Source organism: Ovis canadensis, chromosome 2 (assembly GCF_042477335.2).
Source record: "Ovis canadensis isolate MfBH-ARS-UI-01 breed Bighorn chromosome 2, ARS-UI_OviCan_v2, whole genome shotgun sequence".
In the NCBI taxonomy this organism is placed as follows: Eukaryota; Metazoa; Chordata; class Mammalia; order Artiodactyla; family Bovidae; genus Ovis; species Ovis canadensis.
Window position 1 is genome coordinate 216,707,501 of NC_091246.1, and position 16,361 is coordinate 216,723,861.

Consider the following 16,361-nt stretch of genomic DNA (forward strand, 5'->3'; position numbering starts at 1 on the left):
ATTTCACCAGAACAGAACATTTTCTAACCTCGTATGTCTCTTTTCTGCTCATGATTAAGGCACTGTATCACTTTTTTTTTCTCTTTTAGTTAAGAATGAGTGAGACAGTCTCTTTTCTTATTTATAAGTTATTCCTGTAAAGACTTTTATTTTGTCCTAAGAAATACAGGAAGATTTCATGAACTTTGTTTTGAACAAAAAATCTATTGTATTGAGGGCTTCTGAGGTGATGCTAGGGTAAAGATTATCTACCTGCCAATGCAGGAGACATAAAGAGATGCAGGTTTGATCTCTGGATTGGGAAGATCCCCTGGATGAGGGCATGGCAATCCACTCCAGTATTCTCACCTAGAGAATCCCTTGGACAGAGGAGCCTAGCAGGTTATAATCCATAGCAAATCAAAGAGTCAGACACAACTTAAGCAACTTAGCACGCATGCACAACCTTTAAAAAGAAGATAATGTAGGTAATCCGTATGCTTGCTTCTTGCTGAGAAGCTATTTTCTTAATCTATAGATTTACTTTTGATACCCAAGTTCTTCAGCATGGAATTGAAGAGAATTTCAAAAATGTTTTAGAAATTGTGGTGCCAGAGACAGGAAGATTTTCCAGATTTGTCTGTTGCTTCTGTAAGTATACTAAGGTGAATTCTTGGATGTATAGATTAGAAATCTAAAAATCAAAGAGCGCTAACCTAAAGCTCAGACACTACTGCCGTGTTCCTTTTGCCTTAATTCATTTGGAATCCCAGAAAGATGAGGTCCAGTCCACAGTGGCCCTTTCTTTCTTTCCTTTTTGAAAACATTATTACCAGCAACACTTCTAACCTGCCCAGAGATTTATCATTGGCCTTATCTGTCGTCTTCTCTTCCCTTTTCTTATGCCATTAAAAAAGCATAAAATTCCTATCCTTTTCAATGCAGTGGTTATATATAGTGTCAAAACTATATTGGGTTTAATAAAAAGTAAGCACTGCTCAAAGAATATATTTTAAAAATTTAATATGCTTCCTCAAAATTTGTGTGACTGTCATAGAAATGTATTTGTATTTCACTTAAAATTAATTTAACATTTTTTACATTACAAATCACGGTCTATTTGCTCGTGACCCGGTCCCATTTGCCTTAATTGCCTATGATGGGTCTATTTTTATAGCAAGATATTTTTACCTATTAGTGCACCATACGATTTTGCTGCATCAGTGCCTATACATGCATTAAGACTTCTACGTGTAAGACTGGAGTATTTGTCTTTGTAGACAAATTATTGTGGCTATTTCTTTACCTGAATTTTTTTCAGCTCAGTTTTTAATCGTCTCGTAAACACAGACTTATTACATATATTTCAGGCCTGGAAGATTTAGCAAATTTATGCCACATCATATTCTAGAAGGTTGGCAGAATACAAGTGACAAGCCATGAAAGTTAAACTGATTTCTAGAATTCACTCCAGGGAACACAAAGATACATCAGCTCAGAGAGAGAAATCAAAACAGTACATGAGGACTGACTGACCCAATGGGATCAGACATGAGTTGTGAAGGCATTCCAGATGATAAGGATTTCTTGAGCTGGTCCAACTTTTTTGGTCCAACTCAACTGATGGAGTGAACAAGGATACTTTCAACTTAACTCAGAATTCTCCTGAGTCACAATTACAGACACACAATACAACATGGCACACAGCCTGCTCCAAATCCAAAAAGAAAGAAAATGGAAAAAAGTTGTTCTGCTTTATATGACTCATACTTTACTTTTATGTGACTCATATTTTACCTTTCCCTGGAAGAAAACTAGCATTTACTATAATTAACTAGATTTTGGACTCTCCCTGGATGCTGCAGTTTAGTATATTTAAAAATGAAAGTTATACAAATATTTTGCATCTATCCATTTCTCTTTTCAAATATATATGACTCAGATCTATATTCATGTAGCACCAATAGTGGCCTCTATCATTGCATTAACTGTGTTACCTTATAACATATTTCAAATACGTCTGACCTCTTCAATATAGTGTAAGCTGTTTGCAGCCAGAATCCATAATTTAATCATCATTATATTTGAATTCTTGGTGTGAACCTAGTGTTTAACAAATGTTATTGAATTAGATTCTAGAAAGCATAATAAACTGATAATTGATAGCAATCTGAAAATTAAACGGGAGCTCAATACATGCTTTGTTAAAGGAATTTATTAATAGTGCCTCTTAAAGGGAAAGTCCAGTTCTTCAGTCTATTCAGGCTCTCTTTTCTCAATATTCTCCATTTCTTTGCTTCCATGTCTCATCAGATGAATCCAGATCTAACTAGGCCCATATGTCTTTGTAACCCACTGTTACATTTCAAATGACAAAAAAAAAAAAAGAATAAAGAAAACTTTAAAGGTGGCGTCAAAAGAACCTCATGAGGTTCACACTGAACAAAAATAAAGCAAAGGAAAAAAAAAAAAGAATTCCATCCTTTTTTTTCAGTGTTCATCAAAAATCAAGCAAAATAGTTCCTAACACTGTAGGTCTAATGAGAGAGCAGTCTTCAGAGCATGGTATATAACTGAACTTAACAAATCTGAACTTCGGTTACAAACCAGACTCAAGAAAATAATACATTGCCTGTCAGAATAGTATAAGGCATGATGCTTCTCAAAACAAACAGATGGCTAGTAAGGTTTGTAAATAGGTAGATAATAGATAGGTAGCTAGATAGGTAAGATAGATAAAACAGAGAAACTTTATAAGCAGTCTGGTGAAAAGAAGACAGTTAGGTTTTGTTTTAATTGATTACATTTTTGAACATGGAATCTACCCTCTCTCTCATTTCAATACTGATCGCATCACCACAGTCCAGATCTAGATGCTCCTTTTTCAAGTGACTTTCTCTAAGAGTTGCTTCTACATTTAATCATGCATCCTTCCAATTCACTTTTAATACCATTGCTGGATCAATCGTTCTAAAAAATAAACTTATGTCACATGTCACATCTTTTGTTGGAGCCCTCTGGCATTCAGGAGGAATCTAAGCATGGCTTACTACTCTTCTTAATTTTTCTACCCCTTGCCTGCCTGTCAGCTTCCTTTCCCCGTGTCCCACTTAACCTCTGGACCACAGTGAATGATCTTCTGCTTTACATGTGTTCCTCATTCATTCGTGTAGTAAACACTTGTTATCAAACCTACTCTGTGCCATACACTGTATTAGGTGTTGGTGGTGGAAATATGAAATGCTCTCCCTCCAAAAGCTCACAGCTCCTTGATGAAGACAGTATGGGGAGGAGCATCTAACACGGGGTGTAAACTGGAATTTGGGATGCCAGAAGAATGCTCATTGTGGGTATCTTCCTGGAAGGTGTTGCATAGCCCAAGTGAAAAATAACGCAGTTTGCGACTGTGATCATCCAGGCTCTATCTTCCTAGAAAAAGTCCCTCCTTTCTTTGGCTAACTTACTTGTCCTTTAAACTCAACTCGATGCTCCCTCCCCCGGGAAGTTTTGATTAACTTTCCAGCGTGGTAAGAACTGTCCGTGTGCCTCTACAGATTCTTCTTGTCTTTATCTGCATCACAGCATGACTTTCTCTTGTTGGTTTGCCCGTGAACTCCTTCTGCATAAGGGCCGTATGTTTCTTCTTGTATCCCTATGACACATAGAGCCTTTCTTTTAATGTTTGGCAGACATTTCTCAAACAATTAACTGGCTAATGAATTAAGGTTTGTAATCTCACTTGGAAGACATTTTAGAAGTCATATAGGCCAACATGCCCTTGAGTCTATAATGTTCATGAGAGGGTAGGCATTCAGCTTGTGCTTCAGCACATCCATTGACAAAGAGTGCATTATGTTCAAAGATGTGCAGAAAACAAATGCTGTGACTGAGTATCCTAGAAGCCATATACGCTTAGTGTGTTTAGAGCAAGAATCGGAACATGTTCAGAGGCAGAGCTTCGGTCACATAGCTTGAGTTTGTGGAAGAGGAGTTGTTCATCAAAAGATAAAGGGACTGAGCAGATCAGACAAAGAGGCAGAAAGGAGACAGTGGCATCTTGCTTATAATTTCGCAGGACTTCATCCTTCCTTCTGTCTTAAATAGCTAAAAGGAGATCCCATTTATGGAACACCATCAAGTATTTACTTTTTAAATATATCCTTAACTTCCAAGTCTCCACCTTTTTGTTTTCATGACTTCCGTTTTCTTTTCCAACTTTTGGGATTTTAGGGGGGTTATTCTAGCATCTTATTTTGTGATATATAGCACAGCCTCTAGGTTTACCTGGGTCATGGCCCTGCTCCCACCTCCTTTAAAGAAATCTCTGAAGCATATTGTCCTCAAGTACTAATTGCTGTTTTTAGATTTGTAGCCCCTTTAATGTGCAACCAGTGCCTTCCCTGTAAAGTGGTTCTCAGGTGTCTAGAACTAAAGGATCTTCATTTGGTAATGGTACCAGTAAATACTTATGACAATCTGGAATTCTACAGAATAGTCCTTAGATTTGCACCCAAAGGAGATGTACAGTGTGTTATTAGGTGACACTGGACAAAGTCTTACAGGTCTGGAATCAGATTTCAAGGTGAAAAAGTTTGAAACAAAATTGTTAATTGTCAAATTCCAAGTGACAATTTTTCTCTTAAGCTTTTATCCTAGTACTTAAATTTATGCTTAAGGAAGTTTTTATTAAACTTACTTTGACTGAATTTCTCTTTATATGGTAAAAGAAAATTACTGATGTAGGGATCAAAATTTATCTGTTCAGTGATCTGATGCTTATTGAAAGTAATGCTCAGATTTTGTTCAGGTCTAAGTTTTAACACCTAGTAAATGAGAAAGCCAACATTAAATCCCGATTTTCTGATTAGAAATCTATTACTTATCTTCCTGTATCTGTAGTATGTAGGTCCTTAGTGAGATATCATCAGTAGAAGCTGAAGCTTCAGAGCATTTAAATAATATTCATTTCTGATATGTTTATTATATTTATTGGTTCTTTTATATAATGTGAAAAAAGTTCAGAAATATATACAACAGTGAAATATAGGTTTTATACCATAGCTACATAAAGCTCCTTACCCAGTTTAATGCAATAGATTGTTTTCAATGGAATGGGTATATGAAGTCAGAGTCCTTATCTGGGTTGCATCCTTTTTCTGTACCTCATTCCACCAGTTTGGCTGCTTGTGAAAGATCTAGCTGTGGAATGGATGTAGTAGGTTTGGCTTCTCATTCCAGATCTCTCTGGCCTCAGTTTTTCAATATGTAGAAAACCGTACATTGAATCCTATTGCTAAAAGTTTTTAAATAAGAGCCGCAAAGTAATAACAACAAATAAAAGGTAACATTTGTTGGGTACTTTCAACTTGCCTGGAACTATACTTTATCTGTATTACCTGGTCTGATTCTACCAGTACCCTAGCACTGGCTTGTTGTGTACTCTGCATTCATTATCATCAGAAATAATGGTACATTCACCAGCTCTGTTGATGTGAATTGTTTATTAGTCATGGTGTATGATGAAGAATGAATCATCCTGAAAAAAATAAAAGGATGAATCATCCTTATTGGTATTTTACAATCAATCTGAAAAGAGCAGAGAAAACATGAAACAGTTATTTGGATTTTCAGATATTCATGTCATCAGGAACTTTTTTCTCAATTTTGTACAGAGATGAAGAGAAAATATATAGGGTTATAGTCAGTTACTCAACAACTGATTAAGCTTAGAACTCCTCAACACCTGGAAGTAGAAATATGGATTCTACATAAATTTCTATTTTTAGGGGCCCAAACAGAAGTTTCTGTTTTGTAGTACTCACATGGATAGTTAATAGTGTAAGGCATAATTGTGCCTGCATGGAAAGGGGAAACAATATTCATATGCTTAATTTTATTGTATAACTGGTTGTTTTATTCTTTGTTCATCTTTGGATATCTATCAGTACAAAACTATAATCCCAGTGTTTTTATTGAACTGGCACATTGCATGATGACAGGGCAGAACGTATCACAGAAAACATCCTAGAACTGTTCATGCCAAGTGCATTATGAAAATGGAGACATGTCTGTCTGGCACACAATATATTTTTCCTTTAGATTTTCCAAGCTTTCTTTGTTTCTCCCTTTGCCAATTTTTTGGAGTATTTAATGGTGCCTGGTAATAACTATAATCAGGGACTATTTCTGTGCTTTGTGATCTTTCTAATGTTGTAATCCAAAGAAAAACAGTGAGATTTGTGGTTTTATGGGAATCCCAAGAGAAAAAGTTATACTTTACTAAATGACATTTTCAGCACACATGTCAACTATCTAGATATTAAATCATTCAGTTACTTCTTTGAGGGCTTTGCTGGTTCAAACCATCGCATATACACACCATGCCTGCTACCCCACATCCATCTCCACATTGATCTAACAGATAAAAAAGATTATAACTAGATTTGAGAAACTTCAGGCAAGTGTACTTTTGTCCTAAACCATTAATGAATGCCAAGAAGTATCTAAAGTAAACATTCTAAAGACATCTTGAAGATGTTGATAAACTGACCAAGGACTAGTCTCTGTTTTCACAGTATGCAGTAGGTTTTTTATCACAGACAATGGGTAATTTTAAACATTCTCCTGAAATGTTTCTGTTTCTTTCAAGTAGGGTTAGACACAACAGAGAACTGGCCTGTTCCCAAGAAGCTCACTGAGAGCAGTCACTGAACTCCTTCCCGTCGTTCGTAAATGTCTTGGGCTGAAGCAGTGAAAGACTCAGCTTCTATTTGTGAGACTGATCACCTTGAGCTCTCAAGATGATTGCTTTAATGCTTTACTCCAGTTATTCTATAGGAGTATTTCTTGTATGCATTTCTGTCTCTCCCCACTCTTTTCTGAGGTCCTATGCAGCAGGTTTGCCTGAAAGTACCAATCTTCAAACTTCAGTGTTTCAGAGTAACTTGTTAAGTCCGTTAAAATACCAATTTCCAAGCCCTAAAACCAGAAAGTCTCACTTTCTGGGAGGGAGATGTGCCATGTTCTCAGTCACATCCGACTCTTTGTGACCCTATGGACTGTAGCCCGCCAGGCTCCTGTGTCCATGGGATTCTCCAGGCAAGAATACTGGAGTGGGTTACCATTTCCTTCTCCAGGGGATCTTCCTGACCCAGGGATCAAACCCACATCTCCTGTGTCTCCTGCATTGCAGGCTGATTTTGGCTGGAAACACTTCAAGTTACATTGGAATGGATGATCATCACCAAAGGCCATTTTAGCTTCATGATTTTAAAGCTTTTTTCTCTTAAAGGTATTTCTAAACCTGTATGTTGCACAGTCACTATTATGTATGCAAAGTCTTATTTGGGACTAGAAGTTTGTTCTGCTTGATGTTATTTTTCGTATGCTCTCAATGGAGTTAGAACTTAAATCTCTGTTCTTCTGTCATGCCTGAAAATTAGGTTTCAGAATGAATCTTCTCTCATTGATTGGGTTTGTGTGTGTGTGTTCAGTCGCTCAGTCACATCTGGCTGTTTGCGACACCATGAACTGTAGCCAGCCAGACGTCTCTGTCCTTGGGATTCTCAAGGCAAGAATACTGGAGTGGGTTTCCATTTCCTTCTCCAGGGGATCTTCCTGACCCAGGAATTGAACTCACATCACCTGCAACTAGTTGAGCTACTGTTGGCCAAATACCCATAGCTGACAGAACCAATCTGGAGGTGTTAATTAATTTCACATTCAACAAATGTTTGCAGCCTACTCATGGCTTAGACAATAAGAATTTGCATGCAATGCAGGAGACCCGGGTTCGATCCCTGGGTTGGAAAGATCCTCTGGAGAAGGAAATGGTAACCCACTCCAGTGTTCTTGCGTGGAAAAATCCCATAGACAGAGGAGCCTGGTGACTATAGTCCATGGTGTCACAAAGAGTTGGACATGACTGAGTGACTAACACTTTCAACGATTCTTTTTTCATATTTATCCATCAGTGAAATGAATCAGAGAGTATAGCCATGATCCGTGGATTCAACAGCTGGTGTGAAAAGATCATGCATGTTCTTACCAAGGAGCATTAGATTGAGAGAGCCAGGTCTACTGGAAGAACTGGAATTTTAACAGCTGGGATTTTGATGAAATAAGAAATATCTGTCCTTAGAGAACTTTCAAATATCAAGAGGAAATTGTTTAATAATAAGAGGTAGCAGAGATTGAAGCCCACCACTCAAGTCTATAACAATATTTCTGTTGGCACAAGATCTTCTCTTGACATTTTTTCCAATGGTATATCTTAATTGGGAAGAATACTGGGGCCCTGCATTATGTCACATAATAGCCATGATATGATAGAGTCAAGTGAAATATTTCATTCTCATACAAAACAGATATTGGAACTTCTTGGATTTCTTCTTAAAAATCTGTATTATAGGTATCTGTATCCCCATTCATGTTGTCATTTGTGCTTAGCCCTAACAGCTAAGATCCCATTGCAACTTACTATGAATTATAAGTCAATGCCTTAGACTTAGTACTGTTTTTAAAAACTTAGGAATTTCCTTGCTCACATTATGAAGCTAGGCTTTTGGGAAGAGGAGAAGGTGGAGCGTTCCAGTAGCTTCTCAGCTTGCTTTATCCATCCAGAAGCTTGTGCGGCAGATGTCTAGCTGTTCAATACTTAGGAGCAGGACGTTATGTGATCTTTTGCAATATGGAGATAGGAGAGTTTTTCCCTTTACACAGTAGGAATGGGATGTTACAATTCCTGCTACCTCACAAATTTTCTTTTATAGACTTGGAGAGGATTTGCCTTTCTCTCAGTTTTCTTGTCGCCTTTAATTCCACAAGCATGGTTTCAGAGATTCAGGTAAAAGTAATACTATACATCAGGAAGAATAAATTAAAGGAAGTTGTGATAACTTTTAACTATGTTCTAACACCATTCTGAAGAGTAGAGATTATCTGTGACCCCAAAACACTGATTGGGTGTTTAAGTGAAATTTATCATGAATGGGTGGTATTTTAATAATATCATGTTGTTATTTGAAAGGAGTAGGTCTAAATAATGTCTCCTCTGATTCCAGATGCTTTTTATTAAAACTGAAACAAATCTTTCCAAATCATATTTTCTGTCAAATAGTTTTGCCAGAGCAATGCCAGTTCTAGCTTGAAATCTCCTCAAATGCTTGTCGCTTAGTAGATAGTTAGGCTCTGTATGTTTCAAAAGCCCAACAAATTAGAAAGTGAAATATGACTAATTACATATGTTTGAAGGAGTATTATCTGAATAGTCTCATCAGGAATCCAAATGATGCATTTTAGATAATAAATTCACCTTATTTGTACATCTGATAGCAATTGAAGTCAGTGTAGCCAGCCTTGCCTTTCTTCCTCCAACGTTAGTTTTTATTGACTAACTATAAAGAAAGAATTAAAAACTCGAAAGTATTAAGTACTAAGGAATTCACTTTTTGAATACCTGTTCTCTTGAAAACAAATTATCATGTATTAAGTGGATATTTATCAATGAACACACTGCTCATTTCAGTGCTGGATTTTTAGGTTCAAGATGAAGATTTTTAGTCACTGAGAAATCTTTTCCACCTCGCTCTGGGGGAAAAATTGTCACATTTTGCTGGGAGTTGTGGATGCTCATATTATTTTATTTCCTTTGAATGTCTGTGGCAAGAACTCCCAGAGGTAAACATGGGCTGAAATGCAAGTCTAAGTATTTTCCAAATCCTTTTAGAGATGTTAATAAACATAGCATCAAATGAAGGTTCTGTAGCCAATTACTTGGGATGCATTGCACACCAGTGCCCTACCCTGAGATTTCTGTGTGCAGTAAAAGAGCAAACGCTGTCAGAAAACTTGTATTATACATGCCCATGTAACTCAGCATTGCCCAAGTTTATTTGAGCACTTTACTGCTAGTGGTCTTCCTCCCAAAAATGTAATCGAAAACTAATCATGAAAAAATGTCAGATTTCAATAGAGAGACATCTATAATTTACCTGACCAGTATTTTTTAAGGTCATCCACAACAAAGAAAGTCTGAGAACCTCTCACAGCCAGGAGGAACCTGAAGAGACATGGAACTAAATGTAATATAGAATCTTGGATGAGATTCTAGAACCAAAAAAAAGAAGATTAGGTAAAAACTAAGGGAATTTAAACTATAAACTTTAGCTAATGCATCAGTACTGTTTCATTAATTATAGTAATATGTTATGTAATAGTAATATGAATCACACTAATATGTTAATTACAGGGGAATTTGAGTGCAGAAGATACATAGGAACTCTGTATTATCTGTTCAAATGTTTCTGTAAATCTGAAATTGCCCTAAAAATAGAAAACCTGTTAATCTTTTTAAAAGCAATATTAACAAGTCATGTACTTCTTTGTGGGAAAGTTTTCCTATTTATAAGTGTTCATTCTGCACAAAAACAATAGTCTGGACCATTTAAGTATGTGGGAATCTTATTTAAGCTGTTCTGGTAAAGAAAAAGTAAAGAAATCAAGGCATGTAAAGGTAAGGATGCTGAACCAACAGTCTCACTAGCAATAAAATATTGTGATCAAGATCACAGTTTGAATGTAGATCATTTTTTCAGCCCATTAGATAGGTGGAGATGCCAGAACAACTCAGAAGAAGCGCAGTCCTCAGACTCCCAATTTAGGTCCTTTCACGTTTGACTAGAATACAGCAGCAGAGTGGGATCTTAAACATTGCAGAACCATCTTTATAAAAGATGCTGTTTTCAGATGGACACGTGGAGTGGTTAGTTCTTAGGACACACTCCTCCCATTAGGCTCTCCTGTCCCCAAAATTGGCTGTGCCTGTCTTGGAACATTCATTCATTTCTCTGTGATACGTGGGCAGAAATTTGCAAGTAACTCTTATTATTGGACTTACCAGGTTTTCAGGTTCCTCTTCCTATACCAACAATTCCAGAAAAACTACTGAAAGTATTGTATATGTAACTGGTGGTATGATGACTGTTAGTATCATTATAGTAACGATGGCAAAAGTAGAAACTACTACTTACTGAGCTTGCTGGGGGCTGTGCTGAGTCCTTACTTTGTTTAAATTTGCAACAAAGCAATAAACTAGGCATCATTGTCCTCATTTTACAGATAAAGATACTCTTCTATGCATGCAGTTCTTTATATATCGTCAGTGATGTGGGGATACACTTTGATTTATTCAGAAGCCCTCCAATCAATGTTTTAAAAACTAAATTGCTTAAATCTTGTTTAAATGCTCATAGGGAAGATAAATATAACCCTTATGGGAAGCAATTGTGGGGGTGTGGGGAGGGGCTTTGGTGTTGTCAAATTAGTTCGAATGAGTTAACTCATGTAGTTCTTGGTATGAACAGAAATAGGGACCTTAGAATAGCATTGAAATTCAGTAAAATAATAATAATAAGATTCTTGCTAGAAATCTGATAGAAAGCTTACTTTCGTGACAGCTTTATTTATTTGTGATGTCTCTAAACAGAACTTGGTAGCTAGAATTGGATTTGTTTTCATAGAATTTTTGTGTGTTTATTTGGAGGGTTTGGTTTGAGTTACTATCTTGAAAAAAAAAAAAAAAAGGAAAATGTTCTTAGCTTCCATGAGAGATTCTGATTGTCTATGTCATCATCAGGGTGGGGACAACAGACCATCAATGAAGCTACATTGCTGGCAACAGCATTTCAAAACAGTGATGTATCACTTCTTGTCAACTAGGTCTGTAAATTCAGTGGCTTCAGCATATAAGTGAAGGCTGTGCAGTACCTACTGTTTCCTTATTAACACATGCAGAATGCCTACTCCACGACTTATTCAAACTTTGCTATAATTTATGGCCACCTAATGAATATTAGTGACTTAACTGAATTGACTTAACTGTGAAATAATACTGTAAGTTATGACATAGGCCTAATATTCTATTTATTCTCTATGTAAGATTTATACTAAGAGAAAATATCGTTCCCTTTTTAATCTATAGATAGAGCTTAGAAAAGTTAAGTCGAAACTCTCTTTCCCTTAATATTCAGTATCCAGAAAGATATATCTACCTCTGGTTTGAATTAAACATCTTTGAAACTGAAAGGACTAATATACTGACCATTGTCTTTTCTAGATTTCACAGAGAGTTGTTTTAAAGAGTATTTGGAATAATTTTCCATAATCCAGCATGTCCCCTCAGCCATTCTTTTCCCCAGTTTTCTATCCAGTTTTCTCATATTACAGATTTTCCCTATTTTCCCTATTTTCCTATTGAGTCAACGTCATATGTCAATGAAAGTTAGCTCAGATATGTCCTTAAATGCTAAACACTAGTTTTAAAAAATAGAGTATATGAAACTAATGGTGATCTTATATGAAAAAAATAAATAAATATTCCGGAAAAGATCTGTTAAAAACTAAGGTGTTAACAGTAGCTACCTCTTGATATTAAAAGTGGGTTATTGAATGTATTTTCTTGACCATTAGTTGCTGGTGAGGTTGCTGTCAATTTTCCCTATTTTAGTACTTCAGATAAGCTTTCTCCAAGGTCAAGGCTGCCATTTTTCTTCTTCCAATCACAGGAAACATCCCAGGACATTGAAGAATGGCAGATGATCGGAAAGATGAAGCAAAGGCGCCTCACTGGACCTCAGCTCAACTTACAGAGGCATCCGCCCAGCCACACCCACCGGAGATCAAGGATCAAGGTGGGGCAGGGGAGGGACTTGTCAGAAGCGCCAATGGATTCCCCTACAGAGAGGATGAAGAGGGCGCCTTTGGAGAACATGGGTCACAGGGCACCTACTCAAATACCAAAGAGAACGGAATCAACGGAGAACTGACCTCAGCTGACAGAGAAACAGCAGGTAACTAAGGGCTCTTCTGTCGCCAGTGCTTGCTCTGTGCTTTGACGTCTGTTTACACTTAAAGTGAATTAGTTTACAGCCCTGATCTTTCACTAGTGCCAGGACTGAAATTCCAGCCAGTCAAGGGAAATAGACACCAAAAGGAGAGAAAAATCATAGGAACTAGCCTGACATTCCCCCAGATCAGTTATATTCTCAGTCTTACCTCCTTTTTAATTTTTAATTTACTTTTGGCTGTGCCAAGCAGCTTGCAGGATCTTAGTTCTCCGACTGGGGATCAAACCCAGGGCCCTTACAGTGAAAGCTCAGAGTCCTAACCTCTGGACCACCAGGGAATTTCCATTTACCACCTTAATTTTAGTAGACAAATGGCTTGGTGTGTGTGTGTTTTGCTAATAACTGTCAGCATTGTAAATCACTGGAAAAAAAAAACCACTTCACTAACTGAGATTCTCTTGAATGATACTGGGCTTAAATCTGATTAATTGATAAGAAGCACATTTACTTTTTAGGGCAGGAAGGAATGTAGAGTCTGTCTCCCAGCTTTTAAAAAGGAAAAAAGAAAGGAAAACAGGACGTGCATACACGGGAATCATTTAATACTTCTCTGGATAGCTTTTTAAGAACTAATATACAGATGCTTAAAGGATAATAGAATATAATTTAATCTTAAAGTGTAACTTCTACGACAAGTTTGTTGATGATATTGTCATTAATGGCTTAGAGAAACATTCAGTTTGGTTCAGTCGCTCAGTCATGTCCGACACTTTTCTATCCCATGGACTGCAGCACATTAGTCTGCTCTATAATGTTCTTTACCATTATTTTCCTTTTGTCTGTAATTCAGAATTTAATGTGTTTGAAGACAGTAATTTGCAGACATGCTACTCCAAAAACAGTAAGTAAACTGCTAGTAAGAAAGGCTCTGTCTGCTTCAAGATCATTCCTGACTTATTCAAGTGTTAGTTTTCTACACTCAGTTGGTTAGCCACACATCCGCTGTACACTCAGTTCAAAAAATATATTTAAATTTTAATGGGCAAGTATGAAAGGCATTTCAAATAACTGAGGAGAAATTACATACATACATACATACATACATACATACATACATACATAGTGTGATTCTTTTCATTTAACAAAGTATGTTGAACATTTTCTATGTATAAGCTGTGCCAGGACGAGGGCAAAGAATGGGCTCTGAACTTCCCAGAGCAGTTGATCTAGTAGCACACATGAGACCTGTGTGTACAGCTAATTCAAATACAGAACACAGTACATTCAGTGCCACATGAGCAGTATAGAAAGGTAAAGCTGAAGAGGGGTTGTTTCCAAACCAAGGTCCCAAATCACGTACAGAAGCATCTTGAGGTTCCACAGCAGACGCACAAGAGTGTGGCAGAGCGTTTTTAAATACCCAGATGAAATTCTGTGATATTCAATAGCTGTCAAACACTGCATGAACTATTAATTTAAGATAGTTTGGTTTCAACATTAGGTCATACTACATTCTTCTTCATGATGTCCTGTCTCTTTGAAGCTGGGATTTTGCAGTCTTTTCAAGGTTGCTGTGATAAAAAAGCAAATACCCTGCAGAAATGTATGTGGAACAGGAAAAAAGAGAATGGCAGTGTCCAAGCTAATTCAAGGATTTGAAAAGCTGTCCAGTGCCCTATACACACCCATGTCCCATTAGTAAGAAATTGTGGTTAAGAATGAAATAAAAATACTGTTTTTACTTTTCATGGTTGCAGGGAAGATTAAATGAGGTAGAGTGTATAAAATAAATGACTCAAGAAATAGTGTCTGTACCATTGTTATTGTGATTATCAGTGGTGGTAGTTCTGTTCATATAGACAACAGGACACCCTCGATCAGGAACTATTTTTCTACAGTTAAGTGTAATACAGTTTGAAGAGAGTGCGACTTGGGTATCAGGAGCACTAACTGGGAAAATTTTGAAGCAATTGAGGCATGGCGAGTTGAGAACATGTTAGAAAAAAATGATTGTGGGAATAAAGGAGGTAATGTGAGAAACCAAGATTTTTCTCATCATTGGCCCCTGCACCAGTTGACATTATACCTCAAAGACTCAATAAATGTGTGTTGAGTGAGCAGTTGAGTGAATGACACAAAAAGAAGAAAGTTCTTTTCAAATTAATGGGGAAAGCTACTGAAAAGCCTTAGCTTTGTCTCTTGAACTCTCACCAGTTGACTCTCACTGACTATTATGGAGGCTTATTTATATACTCAAGAAAAAAATCACTTGTAGCGTGCTTGGTCAAGCAGGACAGAACCAATATCATTAACTATTTCATTTTTTCAATATCTTAATTAAGTATTTGAGAGCATCAGAAAAAAATATATTTGTCAGGTCAGTGTGGCCTTGCCAGCTTCTTTGAGAAAATAACATAAAAGGAAACTAACAGATGGCTCAAGACCATCCAGAGTTAATTTTGAATTCAGCTTAACATATATCAAATGAATATTACATTACCTTTGGGACACTGATTATGTAAATTTTATATGTATATTCATAGTGACAAAGATTGTAAACAGTGATGTTTTCAGTCCAAACGATGATGTAATTTTAAACCAGCCTCCCTCCAGAGAAAAGACTGAGTATTGAATCCATCAGTCATCCATGTATGGAAGGCAGCCGGAGAGGAAAATGTGAATTGTTATCTTCTCATACCTACAGAGGATTTTTTCAGTGATAAGTTAATGTGCAATTAAATTTCTCTCCAAGTTCAATTCAGTCGCTCAGTCGTGTCCGACTCTTTGCGACCCCATGAATCGCAGCACACCAGGCCTCCTTGTCCATCACCAACTCCCGGAGTTCACTCAAACTCACATCCATCAAGTCGGTGATGCCATCCAGCCATCTCATCCTCTGTCGTCCCCTTCTCCTCCTGCCCCCAATCCCTCCCAGCATCAGAGTCTTTTCCAGTGAGTTAACTCTTCGCATGAGGTGGCCAAAAGTACTGGAGTTTCAGCTTTAGCATCATTCCTTCCAAAGAACACCCAGGACTGATCTCCTTTAGGATGGACTGGTTAGACCTCTTTGCAGACCAAGAGACTCTCAAGAGTCTTCTCCAACACCACAGTTCAAAAGCATCAATTCTTTGGTGCTCAGCTTTCTTCACAGTCCAACTCTCACAACCATACATGACCACTGGAAAAACCATAGCGTTGACTAGACAGACCTTTGTTGGCAAAGTAATGTCTCTGCTTTTTAATATGCTATCTAGGTTGGTCATAACTTTTCTTCCAAGGAGTAAGTGTCTTTTAATTTCATGGGTGTGGTCACCATCTGCAGTGATTTTGGACCCCCAAAAAATAAAGTCTGACACTGTTTCCACTGTTTCCCCATCTATTTCCCATGAAGTGATGGGACCAGATGCCATGATCTTCGTTTTCTGAATGTTGAGCTTTAAGGCAAATTTTCACTCTCCTCTTTCACTTTCATCAAGAGGCTTTTTAGTTCCTCTTCACTTTCTGCCGTAAGGGTGCTGTCATCTGCATATCTGAGGT

The 16,361-nt window shown here is 37.2% G+C and overlaps 1 protein-coding gene across 30 annotated transcripts in view; it reads left to right on the plus strand.

Annotated features, from left to right (window-relative positions):
- Positions 1-16,361, plus strand: part of MAP2 (microtubule associated protein 2) — a 298,803-nt gene that overhangs the window by 207,730 nt on the left and 74,712 nt on the right. For all 30 annotated transcript variants that reach the window (XM_069578200.1, XM_069578205.1, XM_069578214.1 and 27 more), the window contains one exon: positions 12,543-12,827. In XM_069578200.1, coding sequence (XP_069434301.1) covers positions 12,566-12,827 — 262 coding nt within the window. In that variant the 5' untranslated portion in view covers positions 12,543-12,565. The remainder of the gene's footprint in view (positions 1-12,542; positions 12,828-16,361) is intronic.